This window comes from Lethenteron reissneri, chromosome 43 (genome assembly GCF_015708825.2).
Source record: "Lethenteron reissneri isolate LAM-NWPU_2019-01 chromosome 43, ASM1570882v1, whole genome shotgun sequence".
Lineage (NCBI taxonomy): Eukaryota > Metazoa > Chordata > Hyperoartia > Petromyzontiformes > Petromyzontidae > Lethenteron > Lethenteron reissneri.
The window spans coordinates 498291-522376 of NC_083821.1; the positions used below are offsets into that span (position 1 = coordinate 498291).

The 24086-nt window shown below is 55.4% G+C and overlaps 1 protein-coding gene across 1 annotated transcript in view; it reads left to right on the forward strand.

Moving 5' to 3' along the window:
• Nucleotides 1-20867, forward strand: part of LOC133353375 (CD109 antigen-like) — a 40639-nt gene extending 19772 nt beyond the window's left edge. Inside the window, 29 exon segments of the mRNA XM_061569567.1 lie at nt 405-444; nt 833-920; nt 1092-1161; nt 1163-1204; nt 2112-2226; nt 2665-2774; nt 3755-3949; nt 4756-4857; nt 5969-6031; nt 6775-6951; nt 7153-7305; nt 7893-8018; nt 8630-8699; nt 9175-9319; nt 9805-9919; nt 10091-10204; nt 10748-10966; nt 11583-11724; nt 12257-12433; nt 12797-12878; nt 13357-13588; nt 14302-14476; nt 15278-15471; nt 15736-15891; nt 16764-16829; nt 17134-17267; nt 17743-17887; nt 18632-18734; nt 19167-20867. Of these exon segments, the coding sequence (XP_061425551.1) occupies nt 405-444; nt 833-920; nt 1092-1161; nt 1163-1204; nt 2112-2226; nt 2665-2774; nt 3755-3949; nt 4756-4857; nt 5969-6031; nt 6775-6951; nt 7153-7305; nt 7893-8018; nt 8630-8699; nt 9175-9319; nt 9805-9919; nt 10091-10204; nt 10748-10966; nt 11583-11724; nt 12257-12433; nt 12797-12878; nt 13357-13588; nt 14302-14476; nt 15278-15471; nt 15736-15891; nt 16764-16829; nt 17134-17267; nt 17743-17887; nt 18632-18734; nt 19167-19348 (3732 nt within the window). The 3' untranslated portion in view covers nt 19349-20867.
• The last annotated feature ends 3219 nt before the right edge of the window (nt 20868-24086 follow it).

A 24086-nucleotide genomic window follows, 5' to 3' on the forward strand; every position in this document is an offset into this window, starting at 1 on the left:
GTAGGCCTCGTGCGCCTGCGGGCCAAAAAGTTGTAATAAATAAGAGTTAACTTTTTTGTTGAAATTGCGCAAGCTTGAAGTGCTTTGGGAGAGCAGGTGATGGGAGGCAATTCCAAAGTGAAGAGCAGTGAGAAGTAAGATGCAGAGAGAGAAGTGTGGTGGGTGGGGTGTGTTGTTGTGACCTGCAGTGTGGTGGTTGAACAGTAACCATGCCAGTAGCAACGAGGAGGTGACTGACCATGGTGAGCGTGTGAACTGAAGTGAATTGGGTTGTGTTTTTGCGTGGCATGTTTCTGTATTAAGTTTATAACATTGTGCTAATGAGATCACTGTGGCTGGAACTGATGCCAAACCTTTACATTGCCAAGTGCTGCGCGGTAGTGACGGTGTCTCTTCTGCTGCAGGGGGTGGACAAACAGCAGCCCTTCACCGTGGCGGAGTATGGTGAGTGAGGGACATGGTGATGGTGCTGGGAGTTGTTGTTGGTGGTGTGGCACTGCTGCGGTGATGGTGGTGGTGGTGGTGATGGTGGTGGTGGTGTGCTGCTGTGGTGGGGCTCTGGCTTCATCGCGGTGACTGCCAGTCGCGTGCGTTGGCGTAACGTTGCGTGCTGTGCCCGGAGAGCCGGTGTCCGGGATGGCCTCCCCAGTGCTGTGAGCCTGAGAGCGAGGTGGTGGGGAGCATTGGGGGAGGGCGTTGTGGCAGACTGTGTAGAGAGCGCATGGAGCAGCAAAGGAGCGATTTTTCTGATTTGAGCCTCTCCACCACCCCTCCCCAACCCCACCTTGCCCCATGTCCTCCTCCACCTCGTCCCGTCTGGGTGCGACTGCAGTGCTGCCCAAGTTCGAGGTGCTTCTTAAGCTGCCATCGTTCGTGGCCAGGGAGGACGGCCAAGGGGTTTCTGGGACTGTCGAGGCCAAGTGAGAGGGCACGCACGCACCCGGTCCTTCCTCTGCAATCTCGCTGTGTCCTGGCGATGTTGGCTATGTTGGGCCGGGCAAAAAGTCTCGATTCACAAGAGTTAAGCTGGTGTGCAGAGGGCACATGTGGACACGCGCGTGTGTGTGTGTGCGCGTTCATGTTCCCCGAAGGTACACGTACGGCAAGATGGTGCGAGGAAATGCAACCGTCACCCTCATCGTTGGGAATTCGTCGCCCTGGGGGCTGGCAGCCGAGCTTGAACCTCACCATTAGGAACTTGAAGGTGACAAAACATGAACTCTGGTGTGGGTGCGGACGCATAATGTGTGTACGAGGGGTGTATCTACCGGTCAACTCACCCAGTCAACCTTTAACACTTGGGTGTGTCTCGTCGTCACCTGCCAGTGCGAGCCTCTTGGCACTTCACGCTGCCTCCCAAGCGGCCCTCTAGCTTGGTAGCAGCGCTGACGTAGCCGCCTCTTAGTGGCGAATGGCGGCTGGTGTGGTGCTTCTGCCCCGGTCTGTGGTGCAGTCACTGCACCGCGCCACAGCCCTGGCGACAAGAGTTTGATTTCTGTCCACGGACGGATAACATTGGCGAGCAATATCGGAGTCAGCCCTGGGTATCCACCCCCTAGGTTGACTCGGCCTTGAATGAGCACCTGATGCAGTGTAAACATCAGCACTGGGAAGACCAGGGCAGCCGCATGTGGTGCCGGCAACACTACCCTTCTGTGTGTCATCCTGGCCTTGATAGGTGCTCGCTAACAGCACCTTGCCTCTATGGACTGTAAGGCTTCATGGAGGTTTTTCCATTTTTGTCTGCATATTAGCGATGCGACCGCAAACTAGTCAGTTTTTTTTATGCTTTTCAATGAAGGTTCCAAGCGTTTATGCATTAGTGGTGTCTGTCTGTAAATGGGGGTCGCCACGTTTCTCACACAGATCAACCGAGAGGACTGAAAATGTAGGATGAAGTTGCATTGCTCTCATGGACTTGGCCTCGAGCACTGGCCACGTGTATCAAAGCACTGCCGCCCCCCCAACCCGCTCCCTCCTCCCCGGCAGAGGCGCTGTCCAATCGCGGCCGCCCCTCACGTTATCGGTTTGACACTCGAGCACGTTTGGGATGTTTGCTCACGGATTCCGCGCACGTGTGTGGTTTTTCCTCCTTTTTGTTTTGATCCCAGCTGGATGGGAACACCAGCTTCGCGTTCTCCTCGGACGAGGTGAAGGCACTCATCGCCGAAAGCTTTGTGCCCGACACCTACACCATCGAGGCCCACGTCACGGAGCTGCTGACCGGTGGGTGTCTTCCTCCTCCTCTTCTTCCCCGTTTTCATTTTTGGGAGACTTTGATCCCACCGTGGGTCGATCACGGATGGTGATGGTGATGCCAGGCTGCGCCGCACGTTGCTGTCGGACGGACTCGCTGGCGCGGCCGGTGACGACCCCGAATTTGAGAGCACTTGAACTTTTTTCTTTTTCTGGCCACAAGGCCAACAATGGAAAATAGCCAGCGGCAAAGGGCACTATTGATGGTGTTGTAATAGAGAACGGGAAATGAGACAACGGTGACAGGGAACTCGGAAGTGGAGCAGTAGTTGACTTGGGAATCACCATCAGGCCCGCGGATACCGACCTGATAGTGATTGCTGCTCCCCGTGCACCTTGTGCCGTGGCATCGCCGGGACCGCGACGCCCTTCAATGCTTCCCCCCCCCCGGCCACCGTGGGTGTGCAGGCATCACGCAGAGCGGAGGGGGCACGGTGAAAGCGCCCGAGTTCCGCGTCGACGTGAAGTTCGTCAACTCGCCAGTCTCCTTCAAGGCCGGCCTCAACTACACCGCCTACGTGAGGAGCGCAGCCCCCCACACCCCCCGGTCGCGCACGGCTCTCCCTGAACCGCGCTCGGCACCCTCTGGGTCCGGCGGTGTACCTGGTGGTGAACCTGCATTGACGTGCGCGTGTGCGGGGCGTTGTGGTGCAGTGGTTAGCGCGTTGGCGCACTGTGCAACGAACCCAGCGAGAGGAGTTTGATTCTTGTAGTAATAATACGAATAGGAATTTAATAATAATGTACTTAAATCTTGACTTAAAGCTTTCGTGACTGCACGAATTCATATTCTTTGGGTCTTTCGGTAAAGTCTCGTAGATAGGTTAAAATTAATACAAATAAAATAGTAAAAAAAACTACGACGTTTTGATCACAACACAAGCGATCGTCCTCCTGATGCCGTTCGCTTGTGTTGTGATCAAAACGTCTTGGTTTATTTTATTTTTTATTAATTTGAACCTATCTACGTGACTTTACTGAAAGACCCAAATAATCATAATTTACTTATTTATCTAGCAGAGCCACAATGAGTTGGAGGTTTATTTTTTTCAGGAAGGTCCTACATTCATTGGGTTTTTATTTTGTTAAGATTTCGGACAATTAATGTGCGATTCAAAAATAAATAAATGACGAGGTGACTGCCACACCATCTCCTCCAGTGAACGTTGATGATCCTATGACATTGTTTTAAAAAGCTTAGGCCAATTTGGTGAATTTTACTTGCAAATGATGTAAATGGTAAAACCACAAAGCAACATCACCCCCTATGGGCAGCCCTAATGTCAACCTGCTGGGCCATTTTTCCATGTTTCTCTTGTGCCTCATACGGACAGCTGCCACTGGGGGTCCCCCCTACCCCAGGGCGCCTCTGAACAGCACGGGAGGTGCGGTGTAAATATTAAGTGGTGACGATGAGCGGACTTAATAATTCGGTGCCGGACCATCGTTCGACCGGCATGGGAGATTGTCATCTGCGTGCGCCTGCGCTTGGATCCAGGTTCACCTGTCCCTGCCAGACGACTCTCCGCTGCTGCCCAGGGACCTGGAGTCACCGCTGCTGGTGCAGGTGTCGCAGACCAACCAGTCGTCGGCGCTGCTGTCGAGCTGGAAGCAGAACTACAACGTCACCGCCAGCGGCGTCGTGGCCGTGCACTTCTCGGTGTTGCCCGACGCTGGTTCCGTCCACGTGAACGTGAGCGCTGCCCGCTAGCTAGCGGCCGTGTTCTCCGGCCTGGGAGATGGGCCGGCGGGCGTGACCCTTGGTTGAGGTCTGAGCTCCCCGAGCTTTTCAATTCCTCTAGAATGATTCCGAGGCGTGGGAAACCACAGACAGTCGGGAAGGCGGCCGGAGCTGGTGCCTACCAATTGATTACGCTTTTCGGTTATATAATTGGGATGTTTTGCCAACCCCTGGAGTTGGTGTGGATCCTTCTGCTTGTGGCTTGAGCAGTTTGGTGGCATCTAAAGCTGCGCCATCTGATTTTAAGTAACACAAATAATTGTAAGCGTCGGTATGGGAATGTAAGAAACAAAGTGAATAAGCAGACCCTTCTCATTTGGCCCGTATCTGTCCCCTCACATGAACACGTGCATTTGTTTTTTACAAACCCATTAGTAGCATGACCTTCTGGGAATGACTTTTGCTCCTTTAAAGTGTTAAGTTAATGGAGTGCTCATTGGATTACTCGACCAATCTGGCAACTTGAATAGCAACCTGCTTGTGCGCCCTCCAACTGTCGTCTGTAGATCTGGCTTTGTCGCCGATGCCCAGCACTCCCTCTAGGGGAGGCGCTTCCACCAGCAGACAATTGTAGGGCTGTGCCTTTTTACAACCTTCAAAACTTCAGACCAGTTTCAGTCTTTGCGGTCTCATCAGAAGAGCTGGAGCTGCTAAATTGCTGCAGGATTTTCAGACGTCGTAGGGGCGTCGGTTCCGCTCGGCGCCGTGTGGGCGACGCGGCTGCCGGTGCTCGTGCTCACGACGGCTTCTCTCGCCAGGTCGTCTACAAGCAGCAGGGAAACGATCTGTACCTGACCAAGGAGAGCAGCACCAGGTCGGGGGAGTCCATTCAGCTCTCGTCGGCAAACTCCAAAGCGCAGGTGCAAATCCGGGTGCTCGTTCTCGTCGATCCGGGCCACGTTTTTGTGTTTTCCAGGCCGGACGGAGGTTGATGTCCCCGTATGCACGCAACTATAGACGGATAGCAATCATTGCACACTCCTGCAAAAACTTGGCAGGGCCCTCTTGAAACAGTCATGAGACTTTGTAAAGCTTGCATGGCTAAACAAGTAAAATAATATGAATGAAGTTAAATCCACTGCAGCATCAAGGCATCTCAACACTTATTCATGGGGGTGGTTCGACCATATTTGACCATGCTGGTCAAGTGAAAGCTCGGAATGGTTTGGATATCGCTCGCTACTGATGTTAGCCGTGGCGAGGAATTGGGTTGCTGGGATCGCAACCTGCTGACCGCTGCTCTACCCAGAAGCATCGGTCGACCAATGGCAGGTTGTGTTTTTAATGCTTTACAAGCAAGCGTTGAATGCATTGTGCTGTCTTTCTGTTTATCGGTCCATAACAGCCACTCGCAACGATGGTCCAAGACGGAAGAAGGTTCGGTGTGAGGTTGTTCTGCTATGAGGGAGTTGTCTTGTTCAACGTCAGCCATGTTGACCAAAGCCTTGCTCAGACTTGGAGCGACAACCCCAAAGCAGACTCTGCAAATATACCGGGTCTCTGGTTTACGATGGTGCAATTTTATGGATGTTTATTTAATGCCAGCATGGATTGATTTACGACGCATCTTCTGACACGACTCCGAACACATTTGAACAGAGTCGGTCTGGGTTTCCGATGTGTGACTTGGCATGGAGCTTTTGTTATTCTCGAGTGTTTTTGTGGCTTTTCACCTATTAAGCCCCACTTAATATGGCGGATTAAAAGGAGAAACACATTGGCAATTGTTTACGCCGTTTCTACAGTCTATGTGAAAATGGGGTCCGAATGCGCTTTGTCGTAAAAGCGGGGAGCGCCTGGAGCAAACGCGTGTTGCTCTAACGGCTACCTCGCCGGCTTCCACACTGCCGCTGAAATACTTGCTCAGAGCGTGGCGCGATCCGCGCATGTGCGCAAGTGTTCTCCTAACTTGCCGAATGCGTGGGGTCGCACGTGGTGTAAACGCGGATGTGTGTGCGCATCTCGTTCCAGGCTGGAGAGCCCCTGCAGTTTTCTGTGACCAGCACAGAGCACGTGGAGGAGTTTTTTTACCAGGTACGGAGCCCCGACGTCGCTTTCAGCGATGCGTCATGCATTTGTCCAAATATTTTATTCTCTTTCTTCACTCAACCGGAATGTTGTCCGGCTCGTGGGTGGCACGTAGCAGCCATTGCGAGAGGTATTCTGGATTTGGTTGTGCCGGGTGCGGAACTATATTCCGGCTCTGTGATTCAGGCTCCTGCTGCATATTGTGAGTGCTCGCGAGTGTGGCTTCTGTAACCCGCAAGCAAGTGTCTTGGTGGAGTGGAGCATGGCATTGAAACTGCACCTCTTCCGTGTAATAACGTGCACACAGTAGGGAGGGCGGCCCTTTTGAAAATCGCATCTCACGCCCGCCCCCAATGAAAACAGCACCTGGGAAATTTCGAGGACATTGAGGCTTATTTACCGGTGCCTCCACAGGGGCCAAAAGTCAATCATAACGTTTGAAGCTTTTGTTTTCCGGTTGAACAGGGGTCAGAGGTGAGTTTGGATAATCATTAATCCCTCCAAGTACGCAGCCATGCTTGAGACCACAATTTCAGACTCAAATATATGGCCATATTTCTACAGCTGTGTCTCTGTGTTGTTGGGAGTTTGAATAATGTTCAAGAATTGAGATTCGGTTTCTGAAGACGGTCCCGGCACATTGAGCGAAACGTCGGACGTCGTGCCGAACGACGCCACGTGCCACGGCCCTGGAAATTCCTCGGAGAGTTTGATGTTCGGTCGGTGTGGTTGTGTTTTTTTATCGCCAGGTGGTTTCCCGCGGGAATGTAGTGGCGACGGGCAAGGTGAACTCTAACACCTTCCAGCTGGTGCCGACGAGCGCGTGGGCGCCCAGCGCGCACGTGGTGGTGCACTACGTGCGCGACGACGGCGAGGTCGTGCCCGCCTCCGTCACGTTCAACGTCGCCGGGATTTTTGAGAACAAGGTGATCGGGGCGGGGGGAGGGTGATGGAGCTTGGGGTGTGGATTTGTGTGCCCCTGCAGTGCAGCCCGTGAATCGCTCGTCAATAGGGGCAGGGAACCTCCGGTCTGCACCGATTTGGCCAGATTGCTACGTGTGGTCTAACCCAAAACAAAAAAAAGTATCGTGAATTTGAGCGATGACGATGATCGTCGTTTCTGTCAGGTGGTGCTCAACTGGACCGCGGAGACGTCGACCCCGGCCAGCTCGGTGTCTCTGAAGGTGTCGACGTCCGATGCCCAGGCCTTCGTCGGCGTGTTGGTGGTGGACAAGAGCGTTCTGCTCCTCAAGACCGGGAACGACATCACGGCTGACTCGGTGAGCCGCTGCGCGCTCTGTCGGTGGCTCTGTCTGTGCGCCGTCACAGTCGGCCCCTATTGCGGCAGGACGCTCACTCGCCTGGGGACTGATCCATGAATCATTCACTGGTAAAGCTGGTTGTGAACGCGTTTGGCTGCGGTGTGTTTTCCAAGTGCTTTGCTCACCCTGTACGCTTTATTTGTGGATGCTGTGAATGAGTTGCGGTTTTTTGGTTCTCCCGGTTGATGCTAATGCTCGTTAACTGCGTTTGTGATGAGAAATAAATACACTCTTGGCGTACGGCTCCCATGTGACCACACACGCGTCGACAAGTAATCGGATTCTTTTAAGAATCAATAAAACCAGATAACAACACGTTCTATAACTCCCAAATTCTAAAACCTGCCAAGCTGTAAATATCACTACCTCCTCATCTAGCGGTACTCGTGGATTATTCGTGTTTTTGTTTTATCCGAGCGACACCCCCAACCCCGTTTTACCCCGGACAATAGGAGTTGACCGAACATCCCCGACAAGTAACTCAAGGGTCTGACTTGGCAATGCTGCCGCCGTCACGGCCTGTCTGATCTCTCGCCGCTGTGCAGGTGACATCTGCCGTGTCGGCCATGGCGAGCAGCAGCCGTGGGGGGCCGCTCGATGCCGCCCCCTGGGGCCGCTTCATGCCGCTCTTCTGGCTGCCCAACCCCTCCGACTCGCTGTCCACATTCACCGTAAGCCCAGCGCCCGCCCGCGGCTCCTCTTCCTCCTCCCGCCCTCCGTCGTGGATCCCGCGCCAGCAGGGGCGCGGTGCGGCCGGGCGGTGGCGCTCGTTAAGGGTGGCTTGCCGTTGGGCTACCGGCGGCCACCCTGGTTTAGACTGCTGGGACGGTAGCCACGAATTACGCGCTGGGGGAGATGATGCAAAAGAGTTGGCCATTGCGTGCCAGCGCCGCGGTCCAATGTGCCAAATATGTAAAATTATTCGCAAATTAATTACTTGGGTAAACAGTGCGGCAATATTGCCCCCTACTGGTTGATCGTACTCCCCTGTGGAGCAAGTCAAGGTGGTTTCTTGATCAAATGAGAATTTACTAATTGGTTCTCATCTCCCATTTTACAGCCTTGAGCCAGTGGTAGAAATTCAACGTTGCAATGGCAGGGGAGAGTGGTATCCATAAGACTGTCGCCTTCTCTACAAAGTGGCTCTCAGGTCCATTTCTAGGCCGTGACCTGGCAACGTTGCGATTGCGAGTCGCTCGCTCTGCCGCTGGGCCACGCGGCTGTTTGAAGCTGCAGCTGCACGACGTGCGTGGGGCCCTGACCGCGTGTTCGCTGTTTACAGGAAGCCGGCCTCGTGGTTCTGACCGATGCCTACGTGCACCACCCCGAATTCTTCTACTATTACAAAGAAGGTGAGAGTGGCGCTCGGGCCTCGCGAACCACGGCGGATTGACGCCGCGCGGCTGTCCCCGCGGCGTCGCGCTTACCGCCGTGCCCGACGCAGGCGACGGGCTGCCGATCGTTCCGCTCTGACATCCTTGGGGAAAAAGTTCAAGCCTCGTGGCCAGGGTAGCATGCGTCACGCGTCGCATATGCGTTTGTGCAAGTGGTTGCCGACTGTTAACGTATATGTATGCGCCGGTGGTGTTGACCGTGTGTTTGCGTGCCGACTGGGTGCGGTGTGCGTGGTGTGTACGTGTACATTGAGCGTGCGTGCCTGCTGACCGGCGTTGCGAAGCGGAGTGGGCACCCTACACCCGGGGGGGTGCGGACCTCCACGGCGACTGCGCTTCTGCTCGGTCTGACACGACCGGCGGCAGTGCCCACCACGTGTTTTGTCGCGAGCGCCGCGCCTCTGCCTGCTGCCTCTGCTCTCCCTCCTCGCAGAATTCCACCCACTGGGTGGCGACATAATGAACATGGTGCCTGTCGCCGCGCCCGCCGGTGCCGCCGCGGGCGCTGGTGCCGCCGCGGCGGAGAGAGTCCGGACGCTCTTCCCTGAGACGTGGATCTGGGCCGACGGCGAGACGGGGTGAGCCCAGTCCTGGATTTCTCCTCGGCAGTGAATCCCCCTTTGTGTGAGAACAGCCCGTGGAAGTGGATAACACCGAGCAACCCCAGATTCTATTTTAGTGACCTCTGGTCCCCATATGCAGGGTGGGTGGGAAAGTGCTTCGGATACGAGTGTGAGATTCGTCACGCCACGATCAAACCGCTCTTGAATTTTCAGAGATGGAATTGAGCGCAGAATGAAATTCAAGAGATGGGTTTTTGTTTAGTAATTTTGAGATCGGGCTGAGACCAAAAACCGACCTGGATTTGGAAAACTTGTATTTAATCACTGGCGACTTGAGGCCTGGGGTTGAACGGAGGATCTCATCGGTGCCAGCTCGGCACTTTGACCTCCAATCCAGGCTGTGTTTTACATGCGACGTAGTGTGCAACGCGTGTGCAACGCGTGTGCAACGCGTGTGCAACGCGTGTGCAACGCGTGTGACTCTCGCTCTCTTTTGACAGCAACAATCGGTCAAAGACGTTCACAGCCACGGTGCCCGACTCCATCACCTCTTGGGTCGCGTCGGCCTTCTCGGTCTCGAGCAGCTTGGGGCTCGGTGTGGCCGACACTGCCCAGGTGAGGCGTGCGTCTCGTGCGTCTCGTGATTCCGGCGTGCTCGTGGCGTGTGCGTGCGAGCGTCCCGCCACCCTGGCACGCGCCGATGCGCCCGGCGCGCTCCCGAGTCGTTCGGGGGGTGCGACCGCCGTTGGCACCACGCGTGACTCTCTGCGTGCGTTCCCGTTGCAGCTGCGCGCGTTCCAGCCGTTCTTCGTGTCGCTGAACCTGCCGTACTCGGTGGTGCGTGGGGAGCAATTCGTCGTGCAGGCCCTGGTGTTCAACTACCTGGACACGGACCTGCAGGTGCTGCCCCCCAACCCCCCTCCCTCCCTCCCTCCCCATGTGTTCACCCCCATTCCACGTAGATGCTGCTTCATAACAATTATAAAATAAAGTTAATTAATAATTATGGTTTAAATGTGCCACTGTAATGAATTCTGTGGGTAATCTGGTAGACAGAACCATGACGTCGCTACTTGTATCATCTGCTGTGGGCTAAATTAAAATAATATTTGTTTGTTTTAACATCATTAGACCTCCTTTGCCAGTACCAAAATATAATAATAGGGTTTTCCCCTTTTTTTAGAGGACGCCTTTTGGCCGAGCATCTATTGGGTCGAGGCTCAAAAGGAAGCCGTCCCTGGTGTGGACCAATCAGTTTCAAAGACAATGTCTATATTATCACAGTGTGTTTTTTGTTTGCATTTTGACTGCAAGTATTGTGGTTAATGCAGACATGAATCCTCGTAAAAAGGTTTCAGTTTTTTTGCCAGAAAAAAGGGGGAAACCCTATTATTATGTACTTTTCAACTTTGACTTTGACAATGCGTGTCACGCCGATCCCAGGTGCGCGTGACCCTTGACCCGAGCGACGCGTACGTGGTCCTCGTGGACACCAACGAGGTGGGCGCCATCCCCAACGAGCAGCTGGTGACCGTGCGCAGCCAGGACGCCGCCACGGTCTCCTTCCCCGTGTCGCCGGCGCTGCTCGGCCTCGTGCCCATCACCGTGCGCGCTCGCGCCGCCACCGCCGCCGATGCCGTGACGCAGCAGCTCCTCGTCAAGGTGCGCGGGGGTGGGGTGGTGTGTTCAGTGTGTGTGGGCATGGAGCGGTGGTGTAGCGGTTAGCGCGCCGCGCTACGAACCCGGGTTTGTAGCGCGCCGCGCTACAAACCCGGGTTCGATTCCCATTCAGGGCCAACACCACGGTGACGAATACCGGTCCTGGGCCTTCCCCTAGGTCAACTCAGCCTCATGAGCGTGGTGCTGGCCACTCACTCCCTCGTGTGCCGTTCCGGCCTTCATAGTTGCTTGCTAACAGCACTTGCCCCAACAGTCTGTTTAGGCTACACGGGGGGGGGGTCTTTGTTTTTGTGGGCAGGGAGCCGTGGCACAGCGATTAGCGCATTGTGCGACCTGAGTTTGATTCCCGCTCATCGCCAACAAAAGTGTCGCTTTATCTGTATCGATGCTGGGCCTCCCCTTGGTCGATTTGGCCTCCAATGAGTACTTGGTGTGTAAACATGGCCACTGGGGAGACAAAGGTGGCCTGTTTTGGTGCCGGTTACTCACGTCTCCATGTGCCGTACCGGACTTTTAAATTTGTTCGCTTAACATCACTTGCCCCAAACGTCTGTTAAGGCTGTACGGGGGTCTTTGTCTTTGTGCGTCTGCGCCACAGGCGGAAGGGGTGGAGCGCTCGTTCTCGAAGACGTTGCTGCTGCAGCGCTCGGGCGGCGACGCCGTCACCCAGGGCTCGCTGGCGTTCACTTTCCCGAACGGCGTGGTCGAGGGCAGCCAGAGGGCTACGCTCACCGTCATCGGTGCGCCACGCTCACCGCCCCTGCCTCCATCGCTCACCACCCCTGCCTCCACTGCACCTGCCTCCGCCAATGCACACCGTCCCTGCCTTCACCGTTGATGCCACCCAAATACGCGCTGATCAATAATCGCAGCGTGATTAAAAAAAGAAACTGTAACCTAATGTGGCTCTCATTTGTGTTGGCAGCATTAATTTCTGCCGTGATTTGCCTAATCCAGGTCCATCTCAAGATCGTGGGATGGCGACGACTTGCGATGTGGGAGGCCTTCTTATCCACCAGTAAAGAGATCGTGTCTAATGCTGTCGCAGCATTAAGATAAATTGTTCAAATTGGGATTACACGGGGTAATTATCGCTCGCTGCTGGCACGCTATTACCGTTTGCAGGCCACTCGCATTGTGCCCACAAGGACAGCTGCCCCTGGGGGTGCTCTTTTTAAACGCTTGATGAGACGCAAGTGGCTTTTCGCTTGTTAAGCGCTCCAGAGACGCCGCGACCGGGCCGTGACCGTTCTCGTTGCCGCACGCGTGCAGGCGACATCATGGGTCCGTCCATCTCGGGGCTGGAGCGCCTGGTGCAGATGCCGTACGGCTGCGGGGAACAGAACATGATCAACTTCGCTCCCAACATCTACGTCATCAAGTACCTGACGGCCACGGGCCAGGGCGGAGGGGAGATCAAGCAGAGGGCGCTCTCCTTCATGAACACCGGTGCGCGATCGCCGCGCGCGCGGACATTCGATTGCCGAATGGAGCTGTGACGGGCCTTGCGTGGGTGTGGTTGCGGGCCGATGTCCTCGACCACTTTGTGGCGGGGGAGTCGATCGGCGACGTTTGACCGTTCACGGCGAGGGGGTTTGAGCCGGCGGACGGCTTCAGGAGCGGCCTCGTGCCAGAATGTCTGAAACGCCGGTGGCGAATGATCGAAGCGGGCGGCGGCGTTGCTGCCACGGTGCCCGCGGTTTGAGACGGTGGCCACGGTCGCGACGTTGGGCTCCACTCTTCTTTGTGTTCCCGTGCGCGGTGTTGGACATGCCACCTCGGCCCGCGTGACACGGGCGTCTCTCCCTGCAGGCTACCAGCGGGAGCTGACCTACCAGAGGTCGGACGGCTCCTTCAGCGCCTTTGGGAACGAAGACGCTTCCGGCAGCACGTGGTGAGTTCCTCCGGATGCACCTTGTCCCCCGACCCTCGGTGAGGAGGCCCGGTTTGACTTGCCGCTCCCGCCGCTGCTTTCAGACTGTGGACCCAGGGTCCGGAAGAATTGTGGCACTTCAGCAAAACTTTTTGTATTTATAAACTCCCAGTGAGATGTCTACAAAATAGAGATGTGAAATTAGAGCTAGAGATTAGAATTAACATTAAAGATGTCAATTGCCTTTTTGTTAAGTTGCATTTTAGGTTCATGAGGAATTGAATTGATCTGATTTTAGTTTCGTGCTCTTTTTTGTTTGTTGATGAATTTGGAGCCCCTTGGGCTTGCCTTGGGCCCCTACGCTTTGGCTTTGCTTTGACCCACCGGCACCGCTCCATCCTCCGGTTCAAGGACTTTACCCGCACGTCGTCATCTTTCTTGCCGAGCTGCCATGTCGGTCGTATTGACGTTTGGGCGGCGTGCGGTATGGTGCGCGCAGGCTGTCCGCGTTCGTGCTGCGCTGCTTCCTGCAGGCGCTGCCGCACGTCTTCATCGACCCCGGTGTGGTGGCCCATACGCACGCCTGGCTGATGTCCCAGCTCGATGGCAGCACGGGGGTGTTTGCCGAGCCGGGCCGCGTCATCCACGTCGACATGCAGGGCGGCTCGTCGGGCCCGCTCAGCCTCACGGCCTACGCCCTCGTGGCCCTGCTGGAGCAGCCCTCCCACATGGTACGCGCGCCGGGAGAGCGCAGCGTCCCCCGCTTTGTGTGCCGCCGTGTCTCCGAGTTGTTGTTGTTGTTGTTGCCGCTTGTAGTCGGCACAGAGTGGCGGGTTTTTTTAACTAAACAGTACGTGCCAATTCGTTACTAGTACCGCAAAGCCACAACATTTACAATCTGAGTACGACGTTTCGCCAGTAATTACAACTAGGTTCATCAGGCGACAGCCAGGTTTGTGGAGAAATCCTCCTGTTTCGTTCCTTAAATAGAGGGGTAGATGTGGTGACAACACTTGTGTGCTCTTCATGCGGTCTAATCCAACAAACCTGTTTTATGGATGATATTGGTCGCGAAAGCCGATGTGTTAAACCAAAATATATACCACTGTGCCATTCCTTGCCTGGACAACTGTTGGCAGAAGTGCCTCCGCTACGAGAGGGAGCTCTCGCGCCCCTCTAGAGAGGGCATTGCCACCGACTCCTGCACACTGGGTGGCTCTCTTAGAAGGTGTTGGTGGTGTATCCACACTTGACCCCATCACTCGCAACCGACTAATTGTGGGCGAGATGGGATTTTATAAAAAAAAACATGACTCCCCGCACTCCTTCACGCAGTGGTGAGCGCGTGATATCGTCGAGCGATCCTCTGGGGGGGCACTCCGTCTCGACGTCTTTAGAACAAAGCCGTCGTTCCTTTCGCCCGTCCCCTTTCCGCCGAGCGCAGGCCTCGCAGCCGCAGAGCGACGTGTCGGCCAGCGTGCGCTTCCTGGAGACGAGCTTGAGGGCCGGCATCGCGGCAAACCACACGCTGGCGCTGACCGCCTACGCACTCTCGCTCGCCAACAGCACGGCCGCCCCCGCCGCGCTGCAGGCCCTCAACAGCCGCGCCGCCACCACAGGCACGGCCGCTCGCCGGCGCGACCCCGGGGGACCGTTGTTTCGCGAGTTGTGATGGCGCTCACCGCTTTGAGCCGGCGCTGACGAAGCGCGCAGATTTGTTTTTCCGCTGTAGCCGTGTCGCTCCTGCCACGTGGGTCTCCGACTGTTACTTGCATTTCCCTGTCAATTTACTCCCACTTTGCAATGATCGCCCCCTACTGGTAGCCTGGGATCCCAAGTCAACTTGAAACGCGACTTCTCTATGTCCTTTGAACAAAGCCCATTGCCCAAAACATTTTATATAAACGCACTCTTGTATACATTTTCTTTTTGGGCAGTGTTATTGATGAATGTGACTTTACCACCATAGATGGGAACACGTTTGTAAATGCATAGAGATGAGTTTTGGACATTTTTATTCCCAATTTCAGATTTCTCTTTTCAGACTTTCATATATAGGGTTGACAAGGGTTGATTATTTATGCAGTAAATGTGATTGGTTTACTAATCTTACATGGTCAATAGTTACACTAATTCTCAACACGACACTAAATCCATCTCCGAACACCGCTGCTGTACACGATAGGGAACCATTGCTACCCAACATTCAATCGGCTGTTAAGGAGAAAGTCGGAGGGTCAGCGAGATTCACCGGGGCATCGTAGATGCATCCACCCCATACGTTGTGGTTACTTCCAGCATGGGACGGGGCAGTTGTGATTTTGCGAGGAGGTGCTGGGTGCATTCTACGTTTGCGCGAGTGAAGCTGTGGCTCGCGGACTTGTGGCAATGTCCGTTCTTTGCCGCGTGCGTGACCCCAGGTGAGGTCAAGTTCTGGACGGCTCCCGTGTCCAGCGAGTTCGAGGAGATGTGGCAGCCTCGCTCGGCCGACATCGAGATGACGTCGTACGCGTTGCTCGCTTACTTGCACCAGGGCAATGTCACCGAAGGGATTCCCATCATGAAGTGGCTGAGTCAGCAGCGGAACCACCTGGGAGGATACTCCTCCACACAGGTAAGAGATGCACACCTGTGTATGCCACTATTCAGGTGGGGACGCACACACCTATACTGTCCTTGTACATTCCTCCCACAGATAATAAAGAAGCACACCTCTATACGATGCGACACATTTACGTGACATCTACGCTGCGTTTCCACTGGCATCTTAATATCGGATTCGTGCCGGGCTGTTCTTGAACGGCATTTTAACGTTTATAATGTTGACGTGGATTTTAACGTTTATAATGTTGACGTGGATTTTGGTTTTGTTCGCCAGGACACGGTGGTAGGCCTGCAAGCTCTCTCCGAGTTTGCCGCCCGCACGACCGGGAGTCGCTCCGACCTGCAGGTCCGGGCCACCTCCAAACTGCTCACGGGGCCGCTGTCGTTCACCGTCAACTCGGCCAACGCTCTGGTCCTGCAGCGAGCAGAGGTGAAGGCGTGCGGAGGCTGGGGAGCGGTGCCGCAGCGGTCGGTGCTCCACACTACCAACTCGGCTACCCCCGAGTTCAATTCTCACTAGCGGCCAATGCACCGGTGACGATTAACTGAACCAGTCCTGGGTCTCCCCGAGGTCGATTTGGTCTGAAATGAGTATCTGGTGCGATTTTAATAGACATAGCCCCTAGGGAGACAAAGGCGGCCGGGCGTGGTGCTGGCCCACTCAGCTCCTCATGCCGGCCTAGCATAGGTACTACTCTTGAACAGCACTTGCCCCAACAGTCTGTTAAGGCTGTGCAGGGAGGTCTCTGTCATTTTCTTTGAATGTGTAGTGACATGGACTCGGTCACGTAGCAGCATAGCGCTGGCTGCTGGCAGGGAAGGGGATCTGCAGCTCACGCCAGTCAGGCAGTCTACCAGCTCTCTTGACTGGGAACTTTAGTTACTAGTGTTACTGTCAGGCCGTGTTTATAAACAGAGTGTCCTCCTACTCTTAGTGACTCAGTCACAACACATGTGCTTCATGTGCCACAGTGAGGAGCCCATCTGGTGAATCTGACATCCCTTGTCCATTAACTCATAGCACCTGGGTCTGACCAGCAATCTGCCTTGCTAGCCTTCCACACTTTACGGGAGGCCTAATTTTTGTTCTTTTTTATTTGGACGATGACACGGCACAATATGGCCGACTCTTTGGACGTTCACTGGGAATCCCACAGCGCGTATTTGACGGTTAATGCACACGCAGTAGTGACCAGGGCGGCCTGCTTGCCCGTATGGAACTGCGAATCTCTGTGCACTCTCGTAGGATGCAGAATCTTTCCGCGTGTTGCTTTGGTTTTAAAATCCTGCTTTTTATTTCAGATCCCGGTTTCGCCAGAGATCAACGTAGCCCTCTCTGCAACGGGCGCCGGCTTTGCTGTTGCGCAGGTACGGTGGTGAACGCATGACGTTTCTCTCACTTGACTATTGCGATGATGGTCTTCACTCCACAACTTATTTTTCTATTTGGCGTACGGCAATACTTTTGACCTCTGTTTTCAGAAAATACTTGCAAGTTTTTTTTTTTTGCCGGGAGTTTCTTCACGAAGTTAATTAAATGTGGTCTGTGCACGGCGTGTAAAAAACCTCAGACCCAGTACAACCGGATAACGCGTGTGGAGAGGCACACAGCGCGAGCGCGAGAACCCTGCGCGGGGGAAGTTCTGACCGTCGTTGCTCTGTCGTGTCGCAGCTGAACGTGTTTTACAATCTCAAGATGTCCGGCGGTCGTGCTAAACGCTCGGTCGACCAGACTGACGCCTTCGAGCTGACCATCGACCCCCACATCCTGGACCTGAACAACGTGGATGTCACCGTGTGTGTCCGGTAAGGCCTGGCGGTTAGGCCGAGGCGGCGGGGGCATCCCCCCTGGGCCGGGGTTTGCGCGCCTGGCTTGCAGCGCCGAGCCACGGGCTGATGGGCAATGCAGAGCGGTCGCTCCGCACGCGAGCTCTTCCGTCCCAACAGCGACTCGCACTCTCCCCCTGGGGTGCCCGGGTGGCCTGACAGCAGCAGGGTGGCAGCGCAGTGGGAACGTTTGTGTTCTGCAGCAAGAAGCGCCCGGGTTCCATTCCCAAATCGGGCGCCTTGCTGTGTGGAGTTTGTAAGCTTGTAAGTTCTCCCCCTGTGCTGCATGGGTTTTCACGAGGCTCTCTGGTTTGCTCCCATGGCTAAAACAAAACCCACGCGCTCGTGACTGTTATAGGCCAAACACCCCACGACCTCGTCCTGCGTGAAGCTCTCCCAGCTTCCTGACAGCCGCCTCGCCGTGACTCCCCCCCCCCACCCCCCAACTCCGCAGCTGGACTGGAGCAGGCAGCAGCGGCATGGCTCTGCTGCAGGTGAACATGCTGAGCGGGTTCGTGGCCGACTCCGACTTCCCCAAGCCCCAGGCGGTGAAGCGTGTGGAGGTGGATGGAGGCAAAGTGACCCTCTACCTGGACTCGGTGAGGGGGACGCCGCCCGCTCCCGCTGTTGTGTAAACCCTCTCGCTGTGCACGGCCCAGAGGCCCCTAAATGTGAGGTGGCCAGCAACACACGGCTCTCTCAAAGTTGTAATCACGAGAGTCGAGAGGTGTTTTTAAATCTGACGCAAATTTGTAAAAATATCCCAGTTCAGGTTCATCTTGGAGAGGTGTCCAAAGACTTGGTGGCATTTGTCACGATTTAAGAGGTGCACGTTACTGGCAAGTGTGTACACCGCTGTTTAAGAAATCGGCGCTGCCGTGTGCATGGCACGCTGCTATGTACCCCGTTAGACGCCCGTTCACGGCTAATATCGGCAACGCATATCCAAGCCGGTCCTGGGTCTCCCATGGGTTAACTAGGCCTTCATATGAATTATGTAGCTCGTGCAGTTTGAACATCGGCACTGGGTGGGGTCCAAGGCGGCCGGGCGTGGTGCTGGCCACTCACCCCCTCCGGCACCGTAGGTGCTCGCTGACGGCACTTGCCCCAGCAGTCTGTTAAGGCTATACGGGGGATCTTTGTCACGAACTGAACTGTCTTGTGTTGTGACATTCTACACCTCTGTGCTGTCAGTTGTAGACGTGAGTCATCTCGTATGTGTACTGCGCCTCGTGCCAATGGCCGGCTCCGTCTGTGCTGGCGTGTGATTATCTGAGCTGCTTGTCTGCTGTGCGTCCGTGCGCGTCTGACCCAATGCTCCTGTTTTTGCGTTCCCACTGCAGCTGAACGGGACGTCCGTGTGCGTCACCATCCGGAGCACTCGCGTGCAGACGGTCGGCAGTACGCAGGAGGCGCAGGTGTCCATCACCGACTACTACGAGCCACGTGAGTTTCCATCGAGCTCGCGCATCGACACATTCCAGCGGCACCCACTCAGTCCCCACGAACCTCCCCAGCAGTTAGAGAACGGCGACGACACCAAGAAGAAGTCCCTCCATCTTTCTCTTCTCTCCCAGCTGTTGCTTCAGACACTAGCACTTCACCCATCATCTCCCTTTGTTCCCCCTCTGTGTACTCGAACGTGGCCACCCACGGTCGCGGTGTCCTCGCTGCATTCGGCGGCACAGCTTTTTGTACCCTCCTACAAACCCAGCCGTGGCAACTGGCGGTTTGCCAGCCGGGGGTGGTGCCGGCCACACCACTCCTTGTGTGCCGTGCCAGTCTGAGTAGCCCCTTCTCTAGAACAGGACCCACACTACGGTGGGAGCGCCTCCTCTTCCTCCGCCTACACGGGGGGGTTCTCTGTGCGCCGTGCAGGGCGGAGGACCGAGCGCTCGTACTCCTCCGGCTACCTGGCGTCCGTCTCCGTGTGCGAGCTGTGCGGCGCCAACTGCAAGCGCTGCAACGAGAAGCTGGCGGGCGGCGGCGGCGCCCGCACCGCCACCCTCTCCGCCGCCTCCCTCCTCGCCGTCCTGTTCTCCGTCTTCCTCCTGGACTAGCGCCCTCCTCCTCCCCCTCGTGCTTGCGCTGCCCGCCAGCTGACGGCGACGGAGGGGGGGGGGATCGCGCGGCCGGCTCAGCTCGGTCGGTGGGGAGCCGAACGCCGCTGTGCTTTGCCGCGTGCTCGCCGTGCCGGTCCGCGCGTGGGGTCCTCGTTTCCCCACAATTTTGTACGAGACTTTCTGGGCGGTTTGCGAGCGAGTGGTGAGCGTCAGATGTGCTTGGCACCTGGGCAGGGGAGCAAGCCATGCGGCTGTCTCTCAGAAGTTTTACATTGCCGAGTGATCGGTCGGTTCCCCCTCCCCCACAGCTGCGTGGCGACTGTGTGCGTGTTGACGATGTCCGCTGTGTTTTTTTGTTGCTGTGGGTTTTGGCGTTCTGATTTCGTGATGCCGGTGTTGAGTGTCCTGTGACTGGCGCTGCCGCCTTCGTGCTGCCTGTCCAGCTTTACTGGGCGAGCTGTTGGCCCCAGCACGTCTGTGGTGGTACTGGCCCATGGGGGGCCCTAAGCAGAAATTATATTGGAGGGGGTAGGTGACCCCTCCCCCACTTCAAACTTAAACACTCCTGGTGTGACGAAAGAAACGGGTTCAGTGAGAAGATAGAAATGCTTTAATTACCGAGCTCCATACAATGTCGAGATGATGATGATGAGTCATTTAGTTGTCATCTTTATGTGTCAAGCTTAGTGCATCTCTATTTTCGTGACTCCAAGGCTCTTGAGCTCCTTGGGGGCCCGAAGCTTTGCTTGGCTTTTGCTTCCGCTGAGTGCCGCCACGGCCCTCCGTAAGGTGCGTGTTGGCCAACCCATTCACGTGAAACCGTGAAACGTTCATTCAATATTATCCAGCAGCAATTTCTTTTGGCGAGCACACTCCAGACCGTTTGACCACCTGGGTCTCATCAGCAGGCCGCACTTGTCAAACAAATGCCGCTGGGGTGCCAGAAGTTATTGGCAAGAGCCCGCTATCTAAACAGTGGATCCCTGTACATGATAAATGCATGTTGTATAGAAACTTCTGTGGCGGTGTTGGGTAGCCGTTCTGAGTCTCGATTTTATAAATAAAATAATGTTTTAGACCTCTGCATTTTTTCTTGCCAGAGCAATGCTGCTGCACGGTAACAGGTGATGAGTTTGTGTGCGGTCAGCACCGCGGTGAATGTTCCCTCTCTGGGTGTCGTCCCCTCTCCGCTCATCGTCGCAAACGATTCCTGAATGTACCCTCGTTTTCGGCTGCAGAGTCCGTTGCGTTTTTAATCTTCACAGAATTGTTACGATTGTCAGATACTGGGTATTCTCAGCCTCTTAGTAACAAACACGGAGAATTCTAGCTCTGAGCACGCGTGGGTTAGTGAGAAAAGGTTTGTTTGTGGCGACTTCTCGTCTCCAAGCACCTTTGGAGTTGTACGTTTTTTGACAAATTCCTCGCGTTATTCTCTCCACTTTCATCGTCGTTTTTACACGGAGAGCTGGGACTGTGCACTGGACGTCAATAAACTTCTTTGAAACGACCGTGATTCACATTCTCTGCCTGTGTGGGTGCTGCACACCAAACTACCTCCCCCCTGGGTGATCGCCCCTCCCTCGACACCACTCCTAAAGACCCAAAACATGAGTACTGTATTTCATATTTGCCAGAGAAAAATGCATCGACTGGGGTCGGCGTTGCTGCTGGAATGGGTCGCGTCGCCACACGTCGCAGTCACCGCTGCGACCCAGCGCGCCGCGGTTGTCTGCTCGCTCAAGCCGCGACCCACCGCGCCGTCGGCTCCGGTCGATCTCCCATCGCGGCAGTCGGAACGGTGGGGGAAGGTTTCTTAAACCCCTCCTCTCTGTCCCTCCGTCCAGCCGATCAGCCGAGCAGCGGGTCACGTGTGGTGGGGTTGACTTTGGGCACTCTAACCTCCTTCCAACACGTCTGGCCAGCATGACAAAGTGGACCTGATGCGCCCTACAACGGCTCTGTAGAGCACCTGCTAGTGGCGGCCCTTCCACCAGCAGTGCTATTAGCGAGCCATTGCGCAGCTGCGCCTGACCATGCGGACGCGATGGGGCTCTGCTGGGCAGCAGAGGTCGGTACAGTACAGCAAATCGCATTCTTGTACTGTACTCTGCTCCCACCGATGGGAGCAATTGGGCCAAAAGTTTGTTTTTGTGAATCAAATCCCACGAACAACTCCCGGCCATGGCTAACCTCGGTGGCAAACGCTTCAACACGGTCCTGACCAGCGTAGCGAAGTGAAAGACATGGAGAGCGCCTTTACCATCCACCAGTGTATTTACACTGGTGGATGGTAACGGGCCTACTGTATATACATAAGATAAGACAAGGAGCTGCTGTGTTTCCGTCTAAAGTGGGTCGCTGCACTTTGAAACGTCTTGCTGCGGCTGCTGCTGTCCGGAGGGCATCTCCAGAACGCCTCGCTCGCTGTGCCGCGTGGCTCCCCAGGGCTGGGCCAAAGCGCGTGGCCTGCCTCGCGCACAGCGAGGATCCAAGCGGAGTCTGCGCCACGGCCCACAGCGAACCCGTGTGTCGACATCTTCGTGGAAACTGACTCGATCCCCCAACCCACCTCAGGGGTTCCCAGTCTTGGCGGGGGCGGGGGGCGGGAGGTGTAACACGCAGGTAGAACTCGTGGATAATTATAACCAAGGTAACTTGTGGTGGTGTAGACACACCATGGCTGGGGTTTCTGAGTCCAAGAGTCTCGAGGAATATGGGCCGCGTTGTGATGGTGGCGATGATTCCGTCCCAGTGCTGCCCTCCACCAGAACGTTTCTCCTGGCAAGCTGCGTGTGCCCGTCTCCTGAAGGAAGCGCTCACGATAAAGCCACATTCCACGTTCTCGGTGGGGCTCTGTGCAAGTCTGGGGACCTCTGTACGTGAGTGCCGAGTCGTATTGGTGAATGTGTGAGTCAAATTGGTCTCTTCGTGAGTGAAGACGAACCCGATTGCCAGTGCCACTATTCTCTCGATGAGTTAATTCATCTGCTCGCGACACCCGAGGCTTGTGCAAACCCCGAGGCAGACTTTGCAAACTCTTCAAGCTGGAGCCACCTGCCACGGCTGAAGACGTCTGGGCACGTGTGTGTGCAACAGGCTGAAGACGTCTGGGCACGTGTGTTTGTGTGTGTGCAACAGGCTGACGACAGAACAACGAGACGGTGTTGTGACGACTCTACCCACGTGTGAATGTCGACGCGCAGAGAGGCTCGCTGCTGCGACTCGCTGTGTCCGTGCGGAGATCGCGTTACGTAGCGACCCGCGCGTGATGTCGCAACGTGTGCGCTTGTTTGAACATCTGCTTTCAATGTCGGCCCACATCTTGCTCACAAACAACACTTGTCGCTTATTCATTTAGCTCACAGTGCAACCACTGCTAAATCGTTATTTCTTACATTAATACATTTTTATACTTCTCAATGTTTGTCAAAAATGTATCCGTGTATTCCCAATTGTACTGTCTGTGTTGTGCCAAAGAACGATTCCTATTTGGATCTCGTGTTGGAGAGTGGTCCACAGAAGCGGATACCATAGATCTACTTCTGAGACCCCTTTAAAATGGCCTCTGGTCCACATGGTAAGGGCGCAGCACTTTCCCACGCGCTCTGCAATGAGAGTATTGTTCATCGAATGACGGTCACACGGATCTCTTACACTTTTACCGCTGGAATTAAGTGCAGAACACATTTTAATGTGATGTTTGTTTTTTGCAGTCATTGTTGACCCACCACAAGCCTCGAACCCGAGTTAATCACAACTCCACCTCTGAGTCTCCGGTAGCCTGTAGAAGTCTCAGTGGGGAGCGGTGGCTTCGTGATCCGAGTCTCATCTCACCCTCACGACCAAGATCATTGGCGAATATCTGATCCGGTCCTGGGACTTTCCTAGGTCGACTCGGCTTGCAATGAGTACCTGGGTCGTGTAGCCATCAGCGCTCGGGACACAAGGGCAGCTGAATGTGGTGTTAGCCACGTTCCCCTCCGTCGTATGACGGCCTTCATAGGCGATCGCGAACAGCACGATACGAGTGATGTTTGTCTTGAATGCAGGTCTATGTTCCGGTAGGCATGAGTCTCGAAGTCTAAGCAAGAGTTGCAGTCCAAGCCAGTGGGTCTCGATGTGAGGCTGGGTGTCTGTGAGAGTCGAGGAAGCTCGACGTGAAACTGAGTCATTGGTGGTGACCGTGCTTAGAAGGCAGCAGTGTCGTCACCGAGAGCAGGCAGTGGCTGAACTGCAGATGCGAAGCCAGGACCTCAGCGGGGCCAGCTCAGCACTCTGACCTCTGAGGCACCCCCCCCCCCCTCCACCAGTTAGTTCACAACCACGGCAAAGAGCCCAGCGCTGCATGCTCAACCTGCGATATTTACACTGCGTGCGTGTGTGTGTGCGCATGTATGTGCGTGTGTGTGTGTGCGCGTGTGTGTGTGCGCATGTATGTGCGCGCGTGTGTGTGTGCGTGTGTGTGTGCATGTGTGTGCGTGTGTGTGTGCGCATGTGTGTGTGCATGTATGTGCGCGTGTGTGTGTGTGCATGTATGTGCGCGTGTGTGTGTGTGCGCGTGTGTGTGTGCGTGTGCGAAAATCTGCGGGCAGGGCGCGGTGGGCGGGTTGGTTGCACATCTCGTCCGATCGCAGCTGCCCTCCTGCTCGTTATTGGCAGGGCGCGCTAATGATTACCCAGTTGGGGGGGGGGCTTGATCACTGACTGGTGGCGCCACGCGCGCGATACCAAC